We start from the raw sequence: 22,652 nt of genomic DNA, 5'->3' as shown, positions 1-22,652 counted from the left end.
TCAACCGTTTCTCACCCTTATGATGCAACACTGTAAACGGAACAATAATCTACTAAAGGATTAAAGTAATTTGTAAGGGATTGTTATATAATGAAATCCCCGTATAGATGTTTAAGTCAAACGTTCCCTTTCCAATATGGTGGAGGCACTGACGTATCGCTTCTACAGCTAAAGCGGCGCCTACTCGCCTACAACACCTACTACTGCTGGCTGGTGGCTGTCGCTCTAATGCGCTTCTTCTTCGTTTGCTGCTTTGTTTTAGCTGTAAGACCGATCTTGCCCCGCCCAAACAATGCAGCCCTGTAAACATATCCAGCGCACCTGTACGATGCCGTAGTTTTGCACGCGCATTTACGCTTAGCGCTGAGGACTAACCGCGCTCGCGCACCAAATCCATTTACGTTGTTGGTTGTAAAGAGGGACTACATCGCCCTCTCTGCTCCGTTCCCTCCGCTCAGCAGAATCGTCCGCCGGAGCTAAGTAACGGAAAGCTGGAAAGCCCTGCTGAAGGGAGCGGCATTTATTTTTCGGAAGGAAACACCCTCAAAGAGCGGGAGCGCTTTGTAGAGAAGAATGGCGGATTCATGCGGCGATATGCCTGTCAAGGCCGAGAACTCGGAGTGCGCTGAAATAGTTGTTGATACAACTGAGCCGTCGAAAGCGATTAGTACTGGTACTGGTCTCGGCTCTGGCTCTGGTCCTTGCCCCAGCTCTGACCCTGCCCCTGGCTCAGACATCGGCTCTGACCCCCGTCCTGGACTCGACCCCGACCCTGAAGCTGCACCTAAACTCATCCCCATGTCTGTATCCAAACCGGAGGAGGCAGCGGCCCCTGGTTCTGGCGCTGTCTCCGGTTCTGACTCTTCTCTTGGCGCCGATTCTGGCTCAGCAGAACCCATGACTGTGTCCGAGTCTGAGGAGGCAGCGGCCGCTGCTCCCAGGACTGAACCTGGTCATGCTCGCAACCCCGGCCATGTCCCTGGTTCTGGTCGTGCCCCCTGCGCCGACTCTGTCCCCATGGCTATCTCTGGACCTGAGGAGGCTGCGCCTCCACCTCGGTTGCCCAAAACAGACGTGGAGCTGGTGAAGGGACAGGCATTTGACGTTGGACCCCGCTACACCAACCTGGCTTACATCGGGGAGGGAGCGTACGGGATGGTGTGGTGAGTACTATTTCCAAGCTCCCATCTCGCGCTTCCCTTCAAGCTCTTTTTAACAGCACATCTTTTCAGAATAGACGCAATTAAAGCAGGGAGTGCAAAAACACATGCAACTTTGCAGCAGTCCTGGTTAACAGGTTAGCTGAGCTGCTGCTACAGGCGGGGTTCTAGTAAAGCTATACAGGAAGCGAGATTGGGAGTGATTGCGCAGGACGCGGTTTACTTTTCCCAAATATGTTCGCAAGCTGTGCTCAACCTCAAATGTGCCATAAGACTAATTGGACCACAGTTCTTCTCTCTGCAGGAATAAGCCGCAGCATAGTGTCCAGGGTGGATTTGTTAGTTGTGGCGAGGCCTTTCCTCCTGTTATGTGATCTGCAGCCCTGCGTGGCCACTTTGTGAAGTCATCTCTGGACCAGAAGAAGATCAGATAGGGAGTGCAATATATATATAAAAATCAAGATAAATACACCCATTCATGTCGGGATGAGACACTGGGTAGTTTACATATTTCACATTTGTTTGCCTGATGTCAGACGTGTGATGCCACTATACATGCAGTCAGTGTGAACATGGCAACCGGTTGGTTTAGTGGAGGAAGAACAGTTAGTCTGCAAAATGACAGAAAAAGTCATTTTGCAGACTTGAGGAGGAGTCATCTGACTGACTGCTGGCTGGTTTGGCCGATTTGTGGTTTTATTTCAGAGCTGAGCTTTAATGACTTAATGAGTGGTGGGGAGGATTTATTTATCTTATTTTATACAGAAGATTAAGGGAGAAGGAACACATTTTGATGTTTAAATGATCATACATTCTTTCTCCAAATATAGAAATTTTTTGACTAGAATCAACCAGATGTTTAAATCAGCCAATTTCCCCTGGATTCAAAAGAATCTTTTCTTTTTAATCATTGTCTATTTTGAGGCACTTTAAGGTCAGTTGAAAAAAAAATAAATCTGGTACATTTTAAGGATAGAAATGTGCCGATTTTTTTTTTTTTTTTAGGTCTAACTTTGAAGTACAAACTGTGCTGTTTGCTGATGCATTTATAGACAGAAAACTGAGGGAGTTCTTAGCTTTGACGCATTCAATGACTAGGAAAAAAGTAGATTTTTTTTTTTATCTCTGATCATTATCAATCAAGGGAAAATTGTCTGATTTCAATCAAGCAGCTTGATCAGTGCATCTCTATATTTGACTTAAATGTTCAGTTTCACACCTCCACTAACAGCAGAGCGGTGGTGTAATAACGCCTGTTCTCTTGCAAAGTGTCATGCAAAACGCAACTTCGATAACCCCAACAAAGGAAGTAGCGCCTAGATAAAGCCGTGACGCCAACATCATGTCGTCGTCCTCACACTCCACACCTTTCAGAGCTGCCTTGCGTCGTCTGCAGTCGTTTTTGCTTGTGTGTGTGTGAGTTGTGTGTGTGCTACTACTTGTGTTTTGTCCTTCCTTTACCCATATGCAGTTCAGCTCAGGACAACTGGACCCAACAGCGGGTGGCCATCAAGAAAATCAGCCCGTTTGAGCACCAGACCTACTGCCAGCGCACTCTGCGGGAGATCAAGATCCTGCTGCGCTTCCGCCACGAGAACATCATCGGGATCAATGACATCATCAGGGCGCCGCAGTTGGAGAACATGAGAGACGTGTATCCTGCCACACGTAATTCGCTGGGAGCTGAGTGTTGCGGAGATTTTTCTTAATTTTAACATGAGCTGAGAGGAAACTTTCTGCTAAGAGCAGTGAAGCTCAGATAGCATCAAGGTTTCTATGGTTACCAAAGCAGGTGCTCAGTACCTGAGCCAAAAAGCCTTGGAAGAGTTGTTTTGCTGTTGTTGTTTGGCTTTATCATTTGCTCTTGTCATGTTTAATTGTGCAGAGACTCCTGTGCTCGCACTTTTATTGCGGCAGGTTTTCATTTTTTAAGTGTTTGGCTTTGAGAATTGGGCTTCCAGTCAAGCCTGCGCATCTGTGCGCCGCCTGCGAGGCGTCTGATCAGGTTAGATGAGACGGACCCGTTAGTAATGACTTAGACGGGATTCTACAACCCCATTGAGCTTCAACAGGCCCTTTTTTTCCAGCTTAAAAAACTTCAGTATGAAACGCTGTTGAGATTTATATTGAATATAAAGTAAACAGAGTTGAACTGCTGGAAGGTTATTGCAGTTTCAAGTGTTTTTATTATTTGAGGTTACTGTAACGAGGCCGGCCTTACTGGGATTACCTAATTTAATTTCCTACGGAACAAAAATACCGTACTACTGTATATCCTTCCAAATATTGCATCCAAGTAGTTTGTTTCATTTGGGGTTTTGTGATGACTATTTTGATTCGACATATTGTGCAGGTTTAGTGTAACCCAGGTGGCCGCCATGACCCAATCACCTTATATAAACTAGCGATGGGCAATATGGACAAAATTTTGTGGTACTGTTGTGATAATGGTAAAAATAATAAACTATTCCTTTTTTTTTTGTTAGGCAACAGTTTGGCTGTGACTGCATGTCACAGCATTTGTAACATCATAAACACAAAAACTGCTCTGAAAAACATAAATTTTTAAAACGGGCTTCTTCAAGATGACTTGGTGATTTCTATCACACACTGCACACAGATTATTTACTGATATTTATTGATGTTCTAGTGGAGAAAATTCTGAAAAATGACGTGTCTGACAATACTGTTAGTTTTGGGGGGATTTTTATTATTAATTGGAATTTGTCAAGACAACAATAAATGAAAATTTTGATTTAAAAAAATCATGATAATTGATAAACAATACAATAAATACTTACCCATTTTTTTGTAAGAATGCTACTACCAGCCATGTTTTTTAAAAAGTTTTTTGAATGCTAAGTGAAGTCTATTTTTTTCCATCATATATTTGTAAAAGTTAGCTTTGGGGATATTATCTGAGCATGGAGCCTCAAGATTTGGCAGCAATGGATACATTTGTAATTGGATTACTCCGTCAATCCCTTAGACTGTGCTTCTCTGTTTTGCCTAGGTGGTCCATTCAACACCGGCATAGGTAAAAAAGTCAAATAAAATAGAAAAATGTCCATGGACCGGGCAGGGTTAATCTAACACATCACCTGTGGTGGTTAAGCTGCTTCGGTTGTTTTTCTTTGGTTCCCGTTGAGCAGTGATGTGTGGGCACGGCCCGCCAGCGAGCTGCTGTCGCTGAGAGCTGCTCTGGCTGCTGCTTTGCTCAAAAGCTTCATTGTTTCCAGAAGAAAAAAAATGGCAGGAATGTCTGAGTCTTTCAATCTTGTCTTGTTTGATGCTCCCAGTCGGTTTAGTTACTCAGTGTTGCCACCTTGCAAAGGCGTTTGTTACCGAGCAAAAGTAGCAACTGATGATCAGCTGAGATCAACAGATGATGCTGTGAACACAGCTTTGTATTAATGCCAACAGTTGGAGCCGATCATTTTTCTTCTTTCTTTGCCAAAGAAAAGCTGCTCATTTGCTGTCTGTCGTTTGATTTTTGGTTATGCCCAGTGAAAAAACACACAGCAGTATCCTGTCGTGGTCATGCACAGCACAGAACAGTATTGGGTCCTCTTTTCTGATTTTTTTTTTTTCTTCTTTTTTTATCTCACCCTGCAAGGTTTCTAGTAGATTTAGGGCGAAGATTACCATGAAAGAAAGCTGATTTTGCTACTTCTGCTTCGATTTGCTCCCAGGTTTGGGATCAGTATGTTACACGAAAACCCAGTGACGACCCCGTTATCGGTTCTCTGGTAGAATCCGTCAGATTTTTGTTAAAAATTTTCATGCGCTCTGAGAGGATTCCCACGCCCTTTCAGCAGAGAATCAAGCCCACAGCCTCACAGATCCACCATCGCATTTAGCCAGTGGGTGTGAAGTGTTGTCACACATGTTCATCCTTGTTGAAAGGAGTGTTTGCCGAGTCCGTAGCTCAGCTGAAGTCCATCAGAGTTTTGCTAAGAAAGGATGACGATGGGCAATAATCTCATTTAATATTTTGACCTACCTTCTCTTTTGGGTACATTGCAGAAAATTGCATCTGTCTACAGCGTAAAGTAGCTGTACAGTTAGCCAAGATCTGCTGCAGTTTTTTGCTATTTTAAAAGTAGCATTGCAACAATAATAATTTTGCAATATATTGTGTAGCTCTAAGTGGTACCACTTACTTTAAAAGACATTGCATGCACATCTGCAAGCTTTGGTTGGTCAATGCAACTATGCATGGAACTGTCTTGTTGAACAACAGCCGCATTATGTTTAACAGGGATTTTCTAATACTGTGCGTAACTTTTGTTATGTTACTTTACATCATTTCCTCGTGGCTAAAGGTCAGAACATGAGCAGCCTCATCGATTGTTCTTCTGATAACCGTGCATCTGTTCTTTCTGTTTAGATTTTGTGGTTGATTCTTTTTTTTTTTTTTTTTCTGGTTTACCAGAGAATGATTAGAGGAACATAGTCATTGCAACACACGTTTCACATTGTCTGCAGCCCAAGGTTTTGCAGTTTCAGGTTGAATAAAAGAGGTAAAAGTGGGTCTGGAGAGAAATAAATTAAAAAGAAAATACGAAGCACCCAAATTTTGTCAGGTCAATGTAAAAAGGATGTGACTTTCTGTCAGTTTTGGGTTTGTTTGCCTTGACCAGTGCGTGTGTCCAGCTACATCGTGCAAACGCTGATGGAGACGGACTTGTACAAGCTCTTGAAGACCCAGAAGCTGAGCAACGAGCATGTGTGCTACTTCCTTTACCAGATCCTGAGGGGTCTTAAGTACATTCACTCTGCCAATGTGCTGCACCGGGACCTCAAGCCCTCCAACCTGCTCATCAACACCACCTGCGACCTCAAGGTGAGTCCGGACATCTGGTGTTAAAGTTTTCATCAGAGACTAAGTAGAAGTATGTCGTACCTTCAAAGGTACTCGTACCACTTGACGTCTTTCACATTTTGTCATTATCTAATAGAGCAACACAAATTAGTGCTTAAAGTCCTGATCCGCGGTAAGACTTTTTGCATAATTTTGTCCGCCCGTCACAATAAAATACACCGCAGTGTGTGGAGGATGCAAATATCGTGGCACTTGGTATGTTTTGTTTTGCGTTTTCATGACAATGGAAACTCTAGTTCCTCCTCTGTACAACGTTGTGTTTTGTATCGGACTGATCTGGCTTTCCCCCGTTTCATTTTATCTTTGCTTTAAATCTACATGTTCCCAGTACAGCTGCACCTGGCTTGGTGATTTTAGCTCTTGGTCAGGTGCTGCTTTTAAATACCTCGTTAGTTTCAAGAGTTATAAAAACTTCACATTTCAATTTCTGTCTTTTTTTTTTTTTAGCAGAGTAAAATGCAAACTTGTTCAGAAAGTTTGCATCCATAATTTTGTTTACAAATAATAATGTCTTTGAAATTACAGTAGATGTGAAGGTTTTTTTTATTCGCTAAGGTTTTTCACACTTTGTAACAAACACAAACGTCAGCCTATTCTAGTGGGACTTTGTGTTATGAGGCAACGCAAAGCAAGCCCCTCCAGGAAGTTGCAATCGCAACTATTCGTGCAAATTCATTCATCGTTCTCGAATTTTGAACGATGCAATTTTCACCCATCACCGCAAGTTTTCCGCAAGCCTAACCAATCACCTTCAGGTTTTCTGTAGTTCCTTCTCTTCTGCTCAATCACCACGCTCAGCTGAATTTTGTCCAGTTTTCTCAACCCTTTTCTAATATGACTTCCTGTTTCATGACATCTCTTGACAGTCAAACCTGCGAGACGAGAGCATGTCTGACGCAAAATATTTGCCCTTTTTTCTTTCTTCTTTTGCTTTTTCTTTCTATTCAGGCATGATTTCATTTGCATTAAGGATGCTTTTTTGTAGGACCATGTTACGACATGAATAAACCAAAAAAAAGTACAATTGCAACTTTGACCACAAGCCTGTGAAAAAGGTGCCTCAAAATCTGTGATTATTTTTCTTTTAGATTACGACAATCACTTAAGTTGAAAACAAAGTTTATTTAACTTTTGCTATCTCATTAAGAGCTATTGTGGACAACCCAAAACAACTACCGGTACTTGCAGCTTTGGAGCTGCAGGTTCTGCTCTTTTGCATAAAATCTATCTAAGTTTGTGCTTATGGCTGAGAAATTGGGGAAAATTGTTCAATTAAAATGTCATTTTGCAGCTTCCTCTCAGTCTTGTTTTTTGTTTGCTTGAACTAACCTCTCAGTGTGTGTGTAGCGTACAATCCACAGTGGTCTTGTGAACATTTGGTATTCAACCATCAATCCCTGGATTAGCTGATCATATGTGAGGAATGGAGCACAAAGGAAGCGTTTCAAAGCAGCGTGTTGCCAAAGTCTGACCTAATCCTAGAGCAGCTGGACAGTTGTGACTTTGCTTTCTGGCTGTAATGTGCAGAAAACATTAAATTAAAAATAGATTTGCACAGCAAACAGGGGTAAGTTAGAAAGAATGAACCGTCATATTTGCACCTTTCATTAAAAAAAAGGTTTGATGTACTTGTGTTGTTCCTCTTATTAAACCAGCTGCTGCCCCCTAGTGAAGTCCATTCTTTCTCAGCACATTATCCTGCTTAAATGGAGCCGGATTATGTGCAAGTTACACAATTTATAGGACTTCAAAAGTGGCTTTATTAACAAAACAGGAACTTATTAAGAAGCGGTGTGTGTCCTCTGGCTGGAGCTTGGGAATTAGTTGGAAAACAAAATCAACAGATCAGTTCTTTCTTGTATTATTTTCAATTTTGTTTCTTTCTCAGATTTGCGACTTCGGCCTGGCTCGGATAGCTGATCCAGTTCACGACCACACTGGTTTCCTCACCGAGTACGTAGCCACACGTTGGTACAGAGCCCCAGAAATCATGCTCAACTCAAAGGTACGAGTCGAACTCGCTCTCGCAGTTTTGGTATTTGACTGGCAAATTAGTAAAAATTCAGCTGCACGGGTGTGTTTTTCCAGGGCTACTCAAAGTCTATCGACATGTGGTCTGTGGGCTGCATCCTGGCTGAGATGTTGTCCAACAAACCCATCTTTCCTGGGAAACACTACTTGGACCAACTGAACCACATACTGGGTGAGACTTTTTTTTATTTTTATTAACTGTGCAGTCATGATGGGGACAAAAAGCAAAAAAAAAAAAGCAGCTGTGCTGAACAACATCTGTGTGTGCAGGCGTACTTGGGTCACCATCTCAAGAAGATCTGAACTGCATAATTAACCTGAAGGCACGGAACTACCTTCAATCCCTGCCCCCTAAGACCAGGATTCCCTGGGACAGACTCTTTCCAAAGGCAGATCCAAAAGGTAATTCAGCTTATTATGACTTTTGCGAATGTTTGAAAAGACCTGGAAAATGAGGATATTCCAAAGGAAAGTTGATAAGTTTGTTTTGCAGCCTCCATTATTTAAAAATGACTATCATTTAAACATTTGAATAGTGGGTCAGAGTAATGAAACCACAGCCTGATTAAAAGCAGGAAAATGTAATATGAATCTGTAGAGAGAGAAACTTAACATGCACAAAGATTCACTAGTTACATTAAGTTTAAACAAGCAAACTGTAGGTGAAAATCTGACAAACGAAAACAAAACACACCTATATAAAAAAAACAAACTCTAAGAAACGTGATGCTAGAGAAATAATGCTGCTTGTGGGAATATTTGTCAGTCAGTAAAGTTGGATTGTTTTATTGGAAAACACAAAGTTCACTGCAAATGAGATGTGTTCTCTGGGATCGTGCAGCAAAAGATGGATCGACCCCAAGCATGTTTAAAAAGTGGATTCAATGAATTACACTACTGCTAAATATGAGTATCTGACAAACGAAAAATGTTCTTACTGAATTCATTTTTTTGCACGAGGGTGTAGAAACTCAAAACATTTGCTAATGGTAGAGGATGGTTAATGACGACTCCTTGTTCTTCTTTGAAGCCTTGGACCTGTTGGGTTGCATGTTGACATTTAACCCCAACAAGCGCATCACTGTTGAAGATGCCCTGGCTCATCCCTACCTGGAGCAGTACTACGACCCCACCGACGAGGTACAAATACGTCCTGTATCTAAAGTTTATCGCAGAGCGAAGGTTAGAGAAGCGACTTTGTTCTGGAGTTTAAACTGTTGCGAAGCCTACGGAAGGAGTTGCGCTCTGGAATTGCAAACGGGAAGAAAGTTGATCATATTTGTAAAAGGGCGGGTAATACCATTGATTTGCTTTGTTATTTTTGTTTTCAGTTTGGTTTTATTTGTAGAAAAAAACCTGTAGTTCACAACAGATGTGAACGGCTACATGTAACAAAATTTTAATGAAAGTAAATAAATAAATAAATTGGATTAAATCAAATTTTCTAGGAACACTTTTTAGTTTTTGAGCCATTTCTGACCAGCATTGTTGCTCCAGATCACAAACCTCCATTGTGCAAAATGGTGGCAGTGGATGGAAGCAGCTGAAAGTCTTTTTTTTAACATTAAGTCATTGTTTATTCCGTTTTACTGCACTACAATAATGCATTCATAGGAGACTTTCAGTCGTGTCACTCAAATTCTCTGCATTTGCTTATGATAACCCTTTTTTTTTAAAGTAAAGGAAATTACAAATATAAATAGACTGTTTTTCTTATTGTTATTTCACTTAAACAACAAGGTGGAAAAATGTTGCGGGTGAAGCGAATTATTGTGGGGTGAACATGAAGGGGAACATTTGGAGAGTGTGGCTGCTAATTTAGTTTAACTCAATCCACATTTCACTAAACGGAACCCAATAAGTGTTTTCTAACATGAAAAAACTTGCGATAGCAAGACCTGCAGCTGCCTTAATGGCCTGGCTGTTGACCTTGCTAGAGCCATCTGCTGTCACCATGGCAACAGAACCATGTCCTTGCTCCTCCTACTTCCTTAAAGCCAGTATTCCAAAAATCGTTCAAACCTGGGGCTAAAAGCGTTTCCGATGGAGGCTGCTTCTGATGGGTGAGGAGAAATGGACCCTTTTCTACCTTTTTGCTGTCACGAAGCTGACTTGCACATGGAAGATCTTCGGGGAGACAGGAGTCCTCACTTCATCCCTTTCTCTATATCTCCCACAAGTGGCCACACACTCCTGTTAGAAAGAGAGAAAATAATCTGCTTTCTGCACTGTTGCCCTCCAGGTGCCCTCAACCACATTCGTTAGTGTACTTTTTAATTTTACAGAGGTGTAGTTCAAAGACTCCTTTTGTGCCAGAAAAGTGGATTTTGGACTTTATTTTAAGACGAAGGACTTGGATTTAACTGCAAGCTGTTAAAGTTACTAGTTGCCAATTCTAAACCAATCAGACTCTTTAGCTCCTGTTTTGATCCGTGTTGTGTGTGCTCTGGTGTTAGCCCGAAGCGGAGACGCCATTTGACTTCACAACAGAACTGGACGATCTTCCCAAGGAGACACTGAAGGAAATGATCTATGACGAAACGGCTCGTTTCCAGACGATGAGCTGAGGAACAGTCAGTCGCAGGTACGTGACAGTCAGTCGCGTGTTCTCAGTGGCCATTTTACCTGGATTTAAAGTAAAACCAGTCTGTAGTTGTCTCATTGAATGCAACATCGGCTGGCTTGAGAATTTTTCTTTCAAGCTTCTTCGTTGGTATTCTGCTGAAAAGTTTGTGAACTTGAAGTGGGGAGGGAAAAAAAAAAAACAAATTTAAAACTAACATCTTAAGTTGGATGAAGGCACTTCTTAATTTATAGTTTGAATAAAAGTCTGGATGTTTTGGATGATTCTGTTTCCTTTGTTCTTTCTTTGCAGTTTTACTGAGTTATTCCAGCGACGCTTGGAGCCAGAAGACCCTGAACGATATGCTAAAACAAAAGAAACGTGCATCCTGAAGAAACCAACAAATATAAACATTAACCTGCTTATCTTTGCATTTCCACTGCAAGACGGAGCTAAGTATAAAAATGGGTTGCTGTTACTGAGCAGGGTATGCTCTGTCAAATTCATGCCGTTTCCGTTTTGTCCATGTTGGACTCCTCACACACCTCGGATATAAAATTTTTTCCCCTTGTTTTTAAGCCTATTTTTACTGCTCCGGCTTGTCTAGCACCTTCTGCAGTAACTCTTCTCCTCACCAACGCGTATGAACCATCCTACTGTATTAACCAGCTCCGTAACGCTCCTGATCTATGAGAACGAGTTACAGCTTTGAATATTTGAGGGCTTAAAGAACCGGGACGGGGATGCTAACCGGGTGTGTGCATGTACGTACAGAATATAATGGATTTTCTAGTTGTTTTTTTTGTTGTTTTTTTTAAAATGTGGTTCTCAGTTTTTGTTTGTAAGGGTGTATTTTTGAGTCTTTTTTTAGTTGTTGTTGTTTTGTGTGCTTTTGATTTTTTTTTGTTAGTGCTTTTTAAACAATTGATATTTTTAGTGGCATGTTGTCAGGATTTCCTTACAGTTTTTCCTTTTTCTGTACGAAAACCCCAGCTGAATGCATGCATTCCTGAAATTGAGCAAAGGTGCAAAGAGATCCCAGGGGGACAAAATTGATGCACAACTCACCCCAACGCCAAGCACACTGAAGACTCCCACATGGTTTAGCAACATGACACATACTGGAGGAAATAAAGATGAGGGAAAAAATGCCCACAAGCTCATTAAAATATTGCAGCTGTGATACCAAAGTCCTTTTATTTTCTATTTTCCCCCCAGAACTTGTGGGTTTCTCTCTGTTGAGTATTTCTTGTTTTGTTGTTGCTCTGCTCTCTAAGCTATACAAAAATCATCAGCAAGGACTGGCATGCATGACTTCCTTTTTTCCTGTATCACATTACATTCCCATAACAAAATTGTCACCAATGACACTCCATCATGTAAAAAAGAAAAAAATCCTGCCTGTGTTCGCTACAGATTATTTATTAGTTTATTGAATGAGTTTTTTTGTTGTTGTTGTTGTTGCCTCTTTGAGTCTTGGTCCTTGTACCTCAAAAATTGAGAGAGGCAACGTCTTTTCCCACGATTGGTGCCGCCGTGCATTCTTGCACAACAGTGCGCGGTGAAATTCACTTGGCTGTTGGTGTTACAAGTGACGGTTGTGTCTTTTCATGCTGTTACATGCCAAACTGATTGCTAGTGGCCAAGAAAGTTATTGCATCTTTTTTCTTTTAATAAAAAAAATCTATGTACATTGCTTTGTAGGCTTATGCTACATATGAGTTGGCCTCTGTTGCTGCATCTGCGTCGTTCTGCCTAAGAGGGAGGGTTTATTTCTTGCTCTTGATTCTGTAACTTCCTCCGTTCAGCTCTGCTCATGTTCCGTGTTGGTTTGGACCTCCTGCTGCTCCGTGGAGCGCTATTCGATTGTATTTCGTTGTTGTTTTTTGTTTGTGCTGGGACTAGTAAGAGAAGATGCTCGCAGAGAAAATGATCTGCTCTGGATCACTCGCGGCTGGCTTGTGATGCTAATCTTCCTGCCCTCATCTTATATTCCTACATCTCTGATTTGTGTCGCTGTTCCCTCAGAAGCCATAACCAGCTCTTTTTCTTTTTCTCCTTCGTTTTCCTCCAAATCTTCTCCATGCTTTACTCAAAGGGCTGCCTCCTCATCCTTCTCCTCGCCTCTCTGCTCGCTGTCCCCCCATCAGTTCTTCCGGAAGCAGAACACCTGGCCCGATCCTGACCCAATCAGCACGCCTGCACTTTGTCTTTCAAGCCATGCGCCCTTCGTCTCCCCTCCATTTTTTGGAGGCTATTTAAGCTAGCCTCCATCTTTTGTGTCGTCTTTGTAGAGCTTTTAAGTTCGGGTTGCAGAAATGTACGTCTGTGTAAAGACTGTTTGTGTATTTGCACTGTTAAACCAAGACTCCTCTTTTTTTTTCGTTTTTTGGATTATCACTTACTCCCTGTGGATTTTTAATCCACCAGATGTGTTCTTGGTGTTGCACGGAAAGGCCTCTCTTTTATTAATATCATTTCCTCCCTCTTAACACGCCACCTGACCCAATATCTTTTTTGGGAATAATGAAAGAGGAGGAATCCTGACACACTCCTACACACACCCTCTTTGACTCACGTGAGGGGTGTGACCCCGTGTGTCGACATTCACTGTATCGGCAAGGGCCTGCCTGTCTTAAAGCCTGTTTAAGGATGTTTTTAAATGGCTATTATTATTAAGTTTTATTGGTAGAATGCTTATTTTTTTCATAAAAGGGAGTTCAGATTTTTTTTGTGTGTGTTTTCTCTTATGGCTATTATTAATATTACTATAACTAGGAGTGTTTTCAGTCTTTCTGAAGCGTATACTTTTTGTCTTTTATGTTCTCCAACCAGATCGTAAAAGGATTTATTTTGTTTTACAGAGATTGTCGAGGATATGAGTTACTGAGAGTTATAGTCTGTATTCTGTGGTATTATTAATTAAATGATTAACAAAAACAGAATTATATACATGGAATTAAATAAAAATTTCAACATGCTGTTAACCCTGTTTCGTGACCCTTGTTTTTTTTTTTTTTATTGTTTTGTCTTTTCAACGCTGCTGGAGATTGTTGTTCAGCAAAGGAACCAGGAGGGGGCAGTAAGCATACAGAACATGAAGTTTACATCCTCTCCTTGTTAATCCTTTAGGGTGGATTAAGGAATTTGTTATTGGATCAAATTTGTAGATGTTCCCCACATGCTTCAACTACAAAATGCGACAAAATATTTGCCCTTTAACAGATTTATTCTGATTTAGCTTTTCAGTCACACTCAAAACAGAGTTTGTAATTAGACAAAGATGAGCCGTCTTTGTCAAATGCACAATTTGAATTAACTGTAATTAACTTTTAAAGGTGTGGTAAATATTTTCCAGGCACATAGTACAATCGAGTTACTATGTTACCTTCAGTTATAAAAATGCTGCATTCATTAAGCATATCTTAAAAGAAATTTGACTTCCTAATTGGACAAAATGATCCTGCTCTTTCCGACACTCCACCCTCAGCACGTCCTCACAACAGTGCTTGGACTGAGAAACATTGTCGTATGATCAAATAACATGATATAAATATCCCCTTTTTCAAAATTTCTATTTCAGCAGCCTCATCCAGAATTACTGTCAGGCATGTGAATCAAAGATCACTTAAATGGAGCCTGTCTGACAACATGAAGTAGGGTAAAAGACTTTAAAACGCAGCACATTATGGTCCAGTCAACAGGACATAGTGTAGTGTCCTGGGTCACAAAAGTGTTGCGCTCGTCTTCCTTACTGCACAACCCCAGGACCTTTGATTCCAGGTGAGATCAGAGTACATTCATTCACCCACCCGTAAAAAATAATGAGATTATTAGCTATATAAAAGGATATTTAATGCCACATAATGCAAAGTACAATCATAAATTGGAACAGAAATACAGAGAGTCACCATCCAGTGCTGGGGAGTCAGTCAGCATGTCTCAGTGTTGATACAGAGAGAAGTGGGGGAAAAAAATACACAGCTCTGTATTTAACTACTTTCTAAACTACGCTCACTGTAAGGGCCTTTATCCTTGTATAAACTTATTTGTGTGGCCTAACTGGTTACAGATATCCAAGCGGTGGGAGTGTGCATGTTAGCGAGATAAAACGACTTCTGGTGAAGTTATCAAAAAGGATAAAAATGATTTCAGATGAAGCTGTGTACAGACAGTTTCAGCTGAGAGTACAAACAGTTTCACCTCACAAAGAGATAATGAACCATACGCTCTGAGTGACTGAACATTTAATACACTGTTACAAAAATAACATGTTCACTTTCTCTTTCTTCTGTGTACTGAGTTATTGTGCAGCAGCCAAATCTCTCCAAGTTGAAAATTTAAAAAAATACCTCAAGAGCTCCAGAGCTCACCAAATGTGTCTAAATTTATTTTGTTTTTGTCGATTTTCTGATTAAACATGACCGAATGGCTTTCTTTGCCCAACTAGATTGTATTAATTTGGGTTAACAAACAGATGAGGTATTTTTGTACTCTGCAAAGTGAGACAGAGCAGATCCTAAATTATTATTAAATGCTTTTAATATACATTTAGACACGCCCGAACATATCAGATCCGTCTCAGGTTTCTCCGTGAACCCTCCTTCGTTGGTGGACTTTGAGTCGTGAGAATGCTCATTTCCCTGGAACTTACCTTACCTGCTTTTCTCATTTTCTGCGGCATGTCTCGGCAAGGCTGCTCCCACTCAGACATTCCTTAAGTGTAAAAGCTACAGCCTGTACCTGTCCTATTGAAAAAGAAACGAACAGCCAAATGTCAAAAAGCATGACTCTGCGAATGCGAGGCAATGCTGGACATTCAGGTCGTCTTGCTGTGAATAGCTTCATGTGTTCTGGCTGCAGCTTTTTGCAGCACTCTGTAGCTGTTGCACCTCTGCATTGTTTGTTGCATTGAAACCGAACAATATACCGCGTCCTGCTGACTCTGTAGTTGATATAGAGAGTTTTCAGTGATGCCAACATGCACGTTTTGGAGCTCGTACCTCCTCCTGCCACCTGCCCTTTGGTCGAATGCACGTCCTGCTCTTCCGGAGAGGAATATTCCAGCTGTGTGCTAAATTTATGAGATCCTACACTGATCATTCCAAGCAGCAATGCAGGATGAGATCATTTTGAGGTAGATTTTATAGGATTACAGCTACAGTGTGAAGCAGAACAAAAGAAAACCTAGAAAGGTGCTGGAAAATGTGCCTCAGAAAGGTATGACACACGACACCCTTCCCTCCCCAGCTGAACAGAGCAACTTGACAGAGGGACAAGTGTTGCCATTGGCAGAGGAGACGCCAATGGATTGCGAGCTGGTGCTTTATTAACTCGTGTTTACAGCTCTGGTTCAAGCTGTCTTCATCAGAAATCAGGACACACTCTGACATATTTGTTGGAGTGAAGGTGGAGCACAGTTTTTCTGACTCGTCAATCCAGTTTTTTACTACCATTTCTCCTGAAGCAGCTGCAAAACAGCAGATAATCTAACGATGGAGTAATTGTCAGTCGGTGCAAAAGAAAGCACCTTTCTAGACATTTTAGGAGGAAACGTGCGTGAGAACAGAGACTCATTGGAGCTGCGTGAGGGAAAGGATGAGCGTGTTTCTGTACTCTGTCCTCCCTCCGTTGGGACTATACACTCTGATCTCACGGTATCTGCTGAAGAACCCACACTATCTCCACCGGAAGAAGAAAACAGCTTTCTACTGCACTCAAATTTCACACCGAGGAGGTAAGAGGGGGGCTCCGGAGGGCTACCGGAGGGAGGGATCTGTGATCCACGCTGTGCGATGAGGAGCTCAATGCTTTTCTGAAGACATTTCTGAGTGGGATCAAGAAAATAAATGGTTAAAATCCTGAAGTATTTTAAAGTCTGTTTCATAGGCTGATGGTAAGTTTGTTTTGCCTTCTTTTGTCAACTGTGCTGCTGCTCAGATTTGGTTATGACTGTTTTCAGGATCTGGAGAGAAGATAGAAAATACGATGGAGGCGTTCACAAAGTGAGTACTATCTCAAATTGTAAGAGAAAAATGAGCTCTGCTAAAACACTGAGGCTCAAATATGTGCACACGACCTCACTAGTATTAGCTTAAATATTTTGTAGTACTGAAGTATTGATCGTTTGTATCCATCAGAAAGCTCCTGGCATAATTTACTTTAATCACACCTCCTGGCAGAGCTGGGAGAGTTAACTTAAATTAGTCAACTTTCTGTCATAAATAAGGCTTTTAAACATAGTCCAGCTATTTTCACTTGCTCAGTTCCAGAAGCTTCATATAGTCTGCTTTACCCAGTTCAAAGCCACTTTCGGTGTGTTTGGGGTCACTGTGCGGTCGGAAAACCCAAACTGTCAACCACAGATCAAAGGAAAAACAATCCACGGACGCTGGTTTGAAACATGTTATCTACCCAGGCAATGAGAAGAAATGTTTTACGATAAACCAAAACAAAGATTAGACTGTTTTAGACAAGACTCAAAAGGTATGTTTGAGAGATTCTAGGTGATGCGTTCAAGCCTAACAACACTCTATCAGCTGTAAAGTCTGATATGCTCCGACTGCTGAAAGCTAGGTGGTTATTTTTTTTAATTTATTTATTTTTTTCATTGCTGTCTGCACATACAGAGTACGTCACATTTATCATTTTGCAAATCAGCTTTTTCTTTGCTGTGTACAGTAACAGATACAGGACGAAAAACAAATGACAGGATGACAAAAATGCGCAAAAAAATTTATGAATACTACCTATGAGTACTACCTCAAAAACCAAACAGAAATGTAGATCATCAGGACTAGGCTACGTGTTTTCATCAAAATTGCATCAAAAATCACCTCAGGTATTTCACTGCAGCTAAAACTGCTTGAGGCTCCATCTCTCTCAGTCTTTCTGCTGTCATGGATGCTGATTTTATAGTCGGCATCCAAAGCATGGGACATTAATTCCTGCAGGTTACTGTAACGTTCAACCCGGAATTAGGGGTTTTGGGTAGGGTTAGGGTTTTTAAACAGCATCTAATGCCCAGAGCAATGGATTTGGTGCTTTACCGTCTGTCAGTCAGACAGGAACGGTCCATAATTTTGCTTTTGAGTAAAACTTATCAGTTAATCAATTTTAGAAATTGATTTACTGACATAAAAAATATTTAAATGGCATAAAATGTATAAAAGCTAGGTCCACAGTAGCCTGACGTTGTGCTAATTGTACTTTGAGTTTTTAAAGTGTGACGTCAGATTTTAAAAAATGCTTGCTAGTAAAATAAATTAAAGCTTTAATATGATATTCATACTGATTATGAGTGTATGTAAGGTCATGAGAATGGCCAGTGTTCATTTTTCGGTCAGTCCTTTCAGCGTGGATTAATGCTTCACCCCAAACATCGGACATGTTCCTCCTTACAGGAGCTTTTCTTTCTGTTATCAGTGCGGTAGAACAAGGCTCACAGATGCTGGAGATGGACTGCCACCTGACAAAGGACGGACATGTGGTGGTTTCTCACGACGAGAACCTGGAGAGGCAGACCGGCGTAGACAAAGACATCTCCTCACTCAATCTGGAGGTAAAACAAGCCACCACTTGTCTTTATTGACTGCTTACACTAAAGGAGTGGTTTATGTTTATTTAAAATAGAATATTTTCATTTCACAGTTAGTTTTTTTTTTCAGGCTTTATGAAGGGCTTTCAGCATTGATCTTTGGACTTTGACTCCTGTTTCTACTGATTTCATGTCTTATTGCTGTTCGAGCTGACAACTGTATGTTTGCAATGACCATAAAAAGAATGTTTGGATATAAATCTACCAATGCATACAGTCAGAGCCTTATGAAAACAAACACAATTCTACAATTAAAACTTACCCATTAATAAGCAGGCTACTTAAGTACATCAACTGCTTTATGTCTTACTACTGTGCTGCCAGACAATACACAAAAATGGTATTCAATCTGAATGTGAATCATAAATGAATCAGTCATTGATGCTCTAATGAAACAAAAAGTGGAAAAAAGTTGTTTAAATCGCAAAAGTCACAACTCCAATCCTAGTTTCAGTTTCAGGAATCTCTAAAGTTTTTCAACTAGAAGCTGTTCTAGTTGAAGAACTAGAATAGTTTTATGACCAAATAATCGCTTATAATAATAATAATAAACAACATGGTATCTGCCCATTACCCTTATGCATAGTACCACTGGCAGCGAAAACATCCCACATCATAATGCTGCCACCATCCTGTTTATCGGGTTTTGAAGTCGTCTTAGGTTTGAAAGTGTCACTTTAAAAAAGCAGGAACCCAGACTGCAGAGTCAAAAGTCAAAAAAAATATCTGCAGCAGACAAATGTCATCGAAAACGTTTTACAATTACAGTTCCTGAGCGAATCGTAATCCTTAAGCTGAACATCAAACGTTTGTTTGGTTCTCAGTTAGTTGCTCCTTGTGATTCACCTCATTAGTACTAATTACTGTTCTATGTGGGAAGCTAAGCTAGGTTATCAAATTATCAATATAAACAGCATGACAATAAAACAACAATCCTTTGAGAAGTGTCAGGACTGAAAATCAGTAAAAACAATTAGCCAAAATACAAGAAAAAAAAAAACTTCAGACAACCTTCAAAAAGCCTTGGAAAAATACAAACCAAGAGCACATTAAATATGGCATGAAAATCTGACTGTTAGCAACAAGATGTAAAGAAATAAGGGATGATTTGAGAGTGAAATAAGAAAGAGGCCATCAGGTTAGTTGACTGGTGGATTTTATAAACACACCTCTGAGCTAAAGAGTCTTTGAGCTCAAACATCCTGGTGAACTGATGTTTATATTCAGCCTTTTATTTATCTTAAGAAAATAATCTGTTTGCTTAAGTGCTGGAACGCTTTCAAGGAAATGTTCACATCCAGGTAAGTTGCAGGCACTAACAGATCTGGAAGGTAACTTGTATAACCAAAAATATCTGTAAATAAATGCAAATATTTTAGGTTAATTAACATTGAGATGACTGTTTTCGGAACTAAGGTTGTTGTTTTTTTTTATTGTTTCAGGATTTGCCTCTGTATAAGGAAAAGCTGGAGGTGATATTTGATGCAGGCCAGTTCCTTCTCTCTTGTTTAAATGATTAATCATTAATGAAAACGTGTTTAGTGAAGGTATTGCTCAGAGGAGTGTGTGTTTGTTTAATACCCACTAACTTTTCACATCGTACTACTCTTCAGGCCACGAGAACAAAAGTGGTACAGACAGAAAGATTGCTCTACTGGAAGACGTGTTCAGGAAGTTCCCAAAGATCCCTGTCAGCATCGAGATCAAGGAGGACAACCCACAGCTGATGCGAGAGGTGCAGAAACACTCCATATGATGCAGATTAAAAAAAAATGCAAGCATATCTTGCCCAAATTACCCCCAAAATTAACAACAAGCTGCAGCAATGTTGATAGTCATGTTTTAATTCAAGATTTATTCGTTCAAGAAACTGTCCCCCAACAATATTCATATACCTTGAACTTTTTCCTCACTACCTCGTATTTTTAGACACATAAGTCTGAAGCCATGTCTTTGCATTCAGCCACGCCCTCTCTGAGTCATTATGCAGAAAGAGGTTAAGTGACCTCTAAAGTTAACTGGTTGCCCGAGAATTTATTTAGGAGTATTCAAGTAAAGGGGTAAAGGTCTTCAAACAGATATTTACTTTAAAAATGAATAATATAAATAATTCTCCCTCTGCATCACAATTTTTCCACTTTTTCTTTACCTCTAACAGTTTATTCTCAAAGTATTTAGCTCCATTCATCCTCCCGTTATTTCTGACCTGCCTCTGTGACTCTTAAAGAATAATATCCCCACGTGACGATGCCACCACCGTCGCATAAAATGTGTGGTTGTAACAGTTTAAATGTGTAAAAAATTCAAGGAGTATGGCATAGCACCCAAATGTACATTTAGAAAGAGAATGGTTGAATTTTGGCTCCTATGCTGATGTTTGTGGTGGTAATTAGCTAGTTTTGTTTTTGGTCCAAAATACAGTTTGGAAGTAGACTGTCCTGCATGGAGGTGGATGTTCGTGGGTTTCATCACGATCATGTCTGTCTGCAGGTGTCAACCCTGGTTAAACGCTACGACAGGGAGGGAATCACTTTGTGGGCTTCCGAGGATGCCAAGATCATGAACAAGTGTCGCAGTATCGTAAGTTGACCGGCAGGGGGAGATAGAATACCAAACAAAAACCTTTACCGCACATTCACCCACTGAAACGCAAAATTTGCTTCTGTGTTGGTGGAAATGTACGCGTTAAATGCCTTTCCAAGTTGTCTGTTGTCTCTCCTTCTCCATGTTTCAAAACCTCTGTCTGTGTTTCTTTGTAGAACGGCTCTATGCCCTACAGTTTCTCCGAACAACGCGGCATCCTGCTTCTGCTTCTCTACTATACCGGCCTGCTGCCCTTTGTACCTGTGGGAGAGAGTGTACTGCAGTTCTACCTGCCACGCATCATTAACAGGTCTGTTTGCAGAGCCTGTTTATCCTGTAAGAGATCTAGTTCTGGTTTTAAAAAAAAGACCGAGCTCTGTGCAGTAGGTGCTTGATTTTGATTTCAGCACAATTCCTCTTTTTATATGAAAAATCAACAAATAATTAATCTTTTTGTTTATTTCAGTCATTCTTTTTAAACTGTAAATGAGTAAAATAAACAAATAAATGAACATTTCAGAGTGGTGTTTAATGTCTTTCTTGTGCACTAATAGGACCTACAAACCCGAAAATCCCGAAATCCTGAAGAAAAGTTGGGTTGTTTCTTTAATAGATAAGTAAGTCCGACTTTTGACTATCTGTGTTATTTACCAGGAAGAAACTGTTCAAGGCCCGACTGGAAACATGGAATCATATTTCTTGTTTTTATTCCATTTAATCCTTTTCTCCTTTTAATGTTTTCAGAACAACAATGAGAAAAAACCTTTTCAAGCACCTTTCAGACCGTGGGATACAGGTACCACCTTAAGGTTTATTCTAGTACCGTTGCTTAGTATTGACAAGTTTTACATGACAAAACATTAACCACTGTGATGTGGCTCGGCGCTTCCTGGGAGATTACTCTCTGTTTGCGCTTGCCCAACTATTTATAGACCAGAGGCAGGAACCTGCTTCCTCCATGTCTCCTTCATTGGACCAATAATGATCAAAACTGAATTGAAATGCATTAAGACACTTTTACAGTTTCCGCTGTATGAAACATGCTTGACTGAGTGGATAGTAATGGTCTTCCTGTTTGCAACTGCAGGTTCATTTATTTGTTTGCAATAAAAATGAAGACATCAAGGCTGCGTTTGACCTGGGAGCCACAGGAGTCATGACTGATTATCCAACTCTGCTCTCTACCTACGTCAAAACACACATGGGAGTGGATGATCCCAACAGCAGCAACACTCCAGAGCAACTGCTCTTAGGACAGCAGAAACACCAAAGACTAGAACAGACATTGCCAGACCAAGGGGGGAATCCATGCGTCCAAACTGAACAAGATTAGTTTGCTGCCCAACACCAAGCTGATAGGACAAGGGTTTCATTCACTTCTCTAATCACCAATCATTGCCTACGGTGTGATCATGTCTGCTGTGTATGTATACAGTCAGGTCGGTATGTAAAGAAACAGTTGATGAGTTTTGTCAGCAGTGAATGTTTAACTAGCCGCAGACCTGACAACCCATGATAAGACACTAAACAAACATGACTTTGTTTTGACTGGCTACTTTCTGACATGATTGATTGGTTTAGGGGAATATTTTGTGTTTTTAGAAAAAAAAAGGATAAAGAAATTGTGCTTTAGACTGCCTCATAAAAGTGTTCATACTCCCGGAACCACAAGCTTCTATGTGTTTGCGGGGATTTTATTTGGCCGCAGGTTCTCAATTGGATTTAAGTCTCGACTTTGACCATTCTTGAATGAAAAGTAGTCATCTGGAAAAGTATTTGTAAAAAACCTCAAGTACTGAGTAGGTACTTGAGTAGGTGTTTTGTCAATTTATG

At 40.6% G+C, this 22,652-nt stretch overlaps 2 protein-coding genes across 4 annotated transcripts; both read left to right on the top strand.

Moving 5' to 3' along the window:
• Positions 1-318: 318 nt before the first annotated feature.
• On the top strand, positions 319-13,631 carry LOC116735682 (mitogen-activated protein kinase 1-like). The gene is made up of 9 exons (XM_032587718.1): positions 319-1,163; positions 2,632-2,814; positions 5,817-6,006; positions 7,934-8,050; positions 8,134-8,248; positions 8,347-8,478; positions 9,107-9,216; positions 10,533-10,660; positions 10,952-13,631. The coding sequence occupies exons 1-8, from the start codon at positions 574-576 to the stop codon at positions 10,641-10,643; spliced, it is 1,548 nt and encodes a 515-aa protein (XP_032443609.1). The 5' UTR covers positions 319-573; the 3' UTR covers positions 10,644-10,660; positions 10,952-13,631.
• A 2,006-nt stretch (positions 13,632-15,637) lies between these two features.
• Positions 15,638-22,430, top strand: gdpd3a (glycerophosphodiester phosphodiesterase domain containing 3a). Of its 3 annotated transcripts, none has more exons than XM_032588090.1 (10): positions 15,638-15,859; positions 16,602-16,644; positions 18,065-18,200; positions 19,679-19,724; positions 19,850-19,971; positions 20,727-20,816; positions 20,996-21,129; positions 21,374-21,436; positions 21,564-21,615; positions 21,907-22,430. In XM_032588090.1, exons 2-10 carry the CDS (start codon positions 16,628-16,630, stop codon positions 22,150-22,152), a joined length of 906 nt encoding a protein of 301 aa, XP_032443981.1. In that variant the 5' UTR covers positions 15,638-15,859; positions 16,602-16,627; the 3' UTR covers positions 22,153-22,430. The 3 variants fall into 3 exon arrangements, with proteins under 3 accessions (XP_032443981.1, XP_032443978.1, XP_032443979.1); XM_032588087.1 differs by lacking the exon at positions 15,638-15,859 and adding an exon at positions 15,870-16,376; XM_032588088.1 differs by lacking the exon at positions 15,638-15,859 and adding an exon at positions 16,387-16,535.
• Positions 22,431-22,652: the final 222 nt, after the last annotated feature.

This window comes from Xiphophorus hellerii, chromosome 16 (genome assembly GCF_003331165.1).
Source record: "Xiphophorus hellerii strain 12219 chromosome 16, Xiphophorus_hellerii-4.1, whole genome shotgun sequence".
NCBI classification, from domain to species: Eukaryota; Metazoa; Chordata; class Actinopteri; order Cyprinodontiformes; family Poeciliidae; genus Xiphophorus; species Xiphophorus hellerii.
Note: the sequence above shows the minus strand (reverse complement) of the source record. Positions and strands in the feature narration are given on the sequence as shown.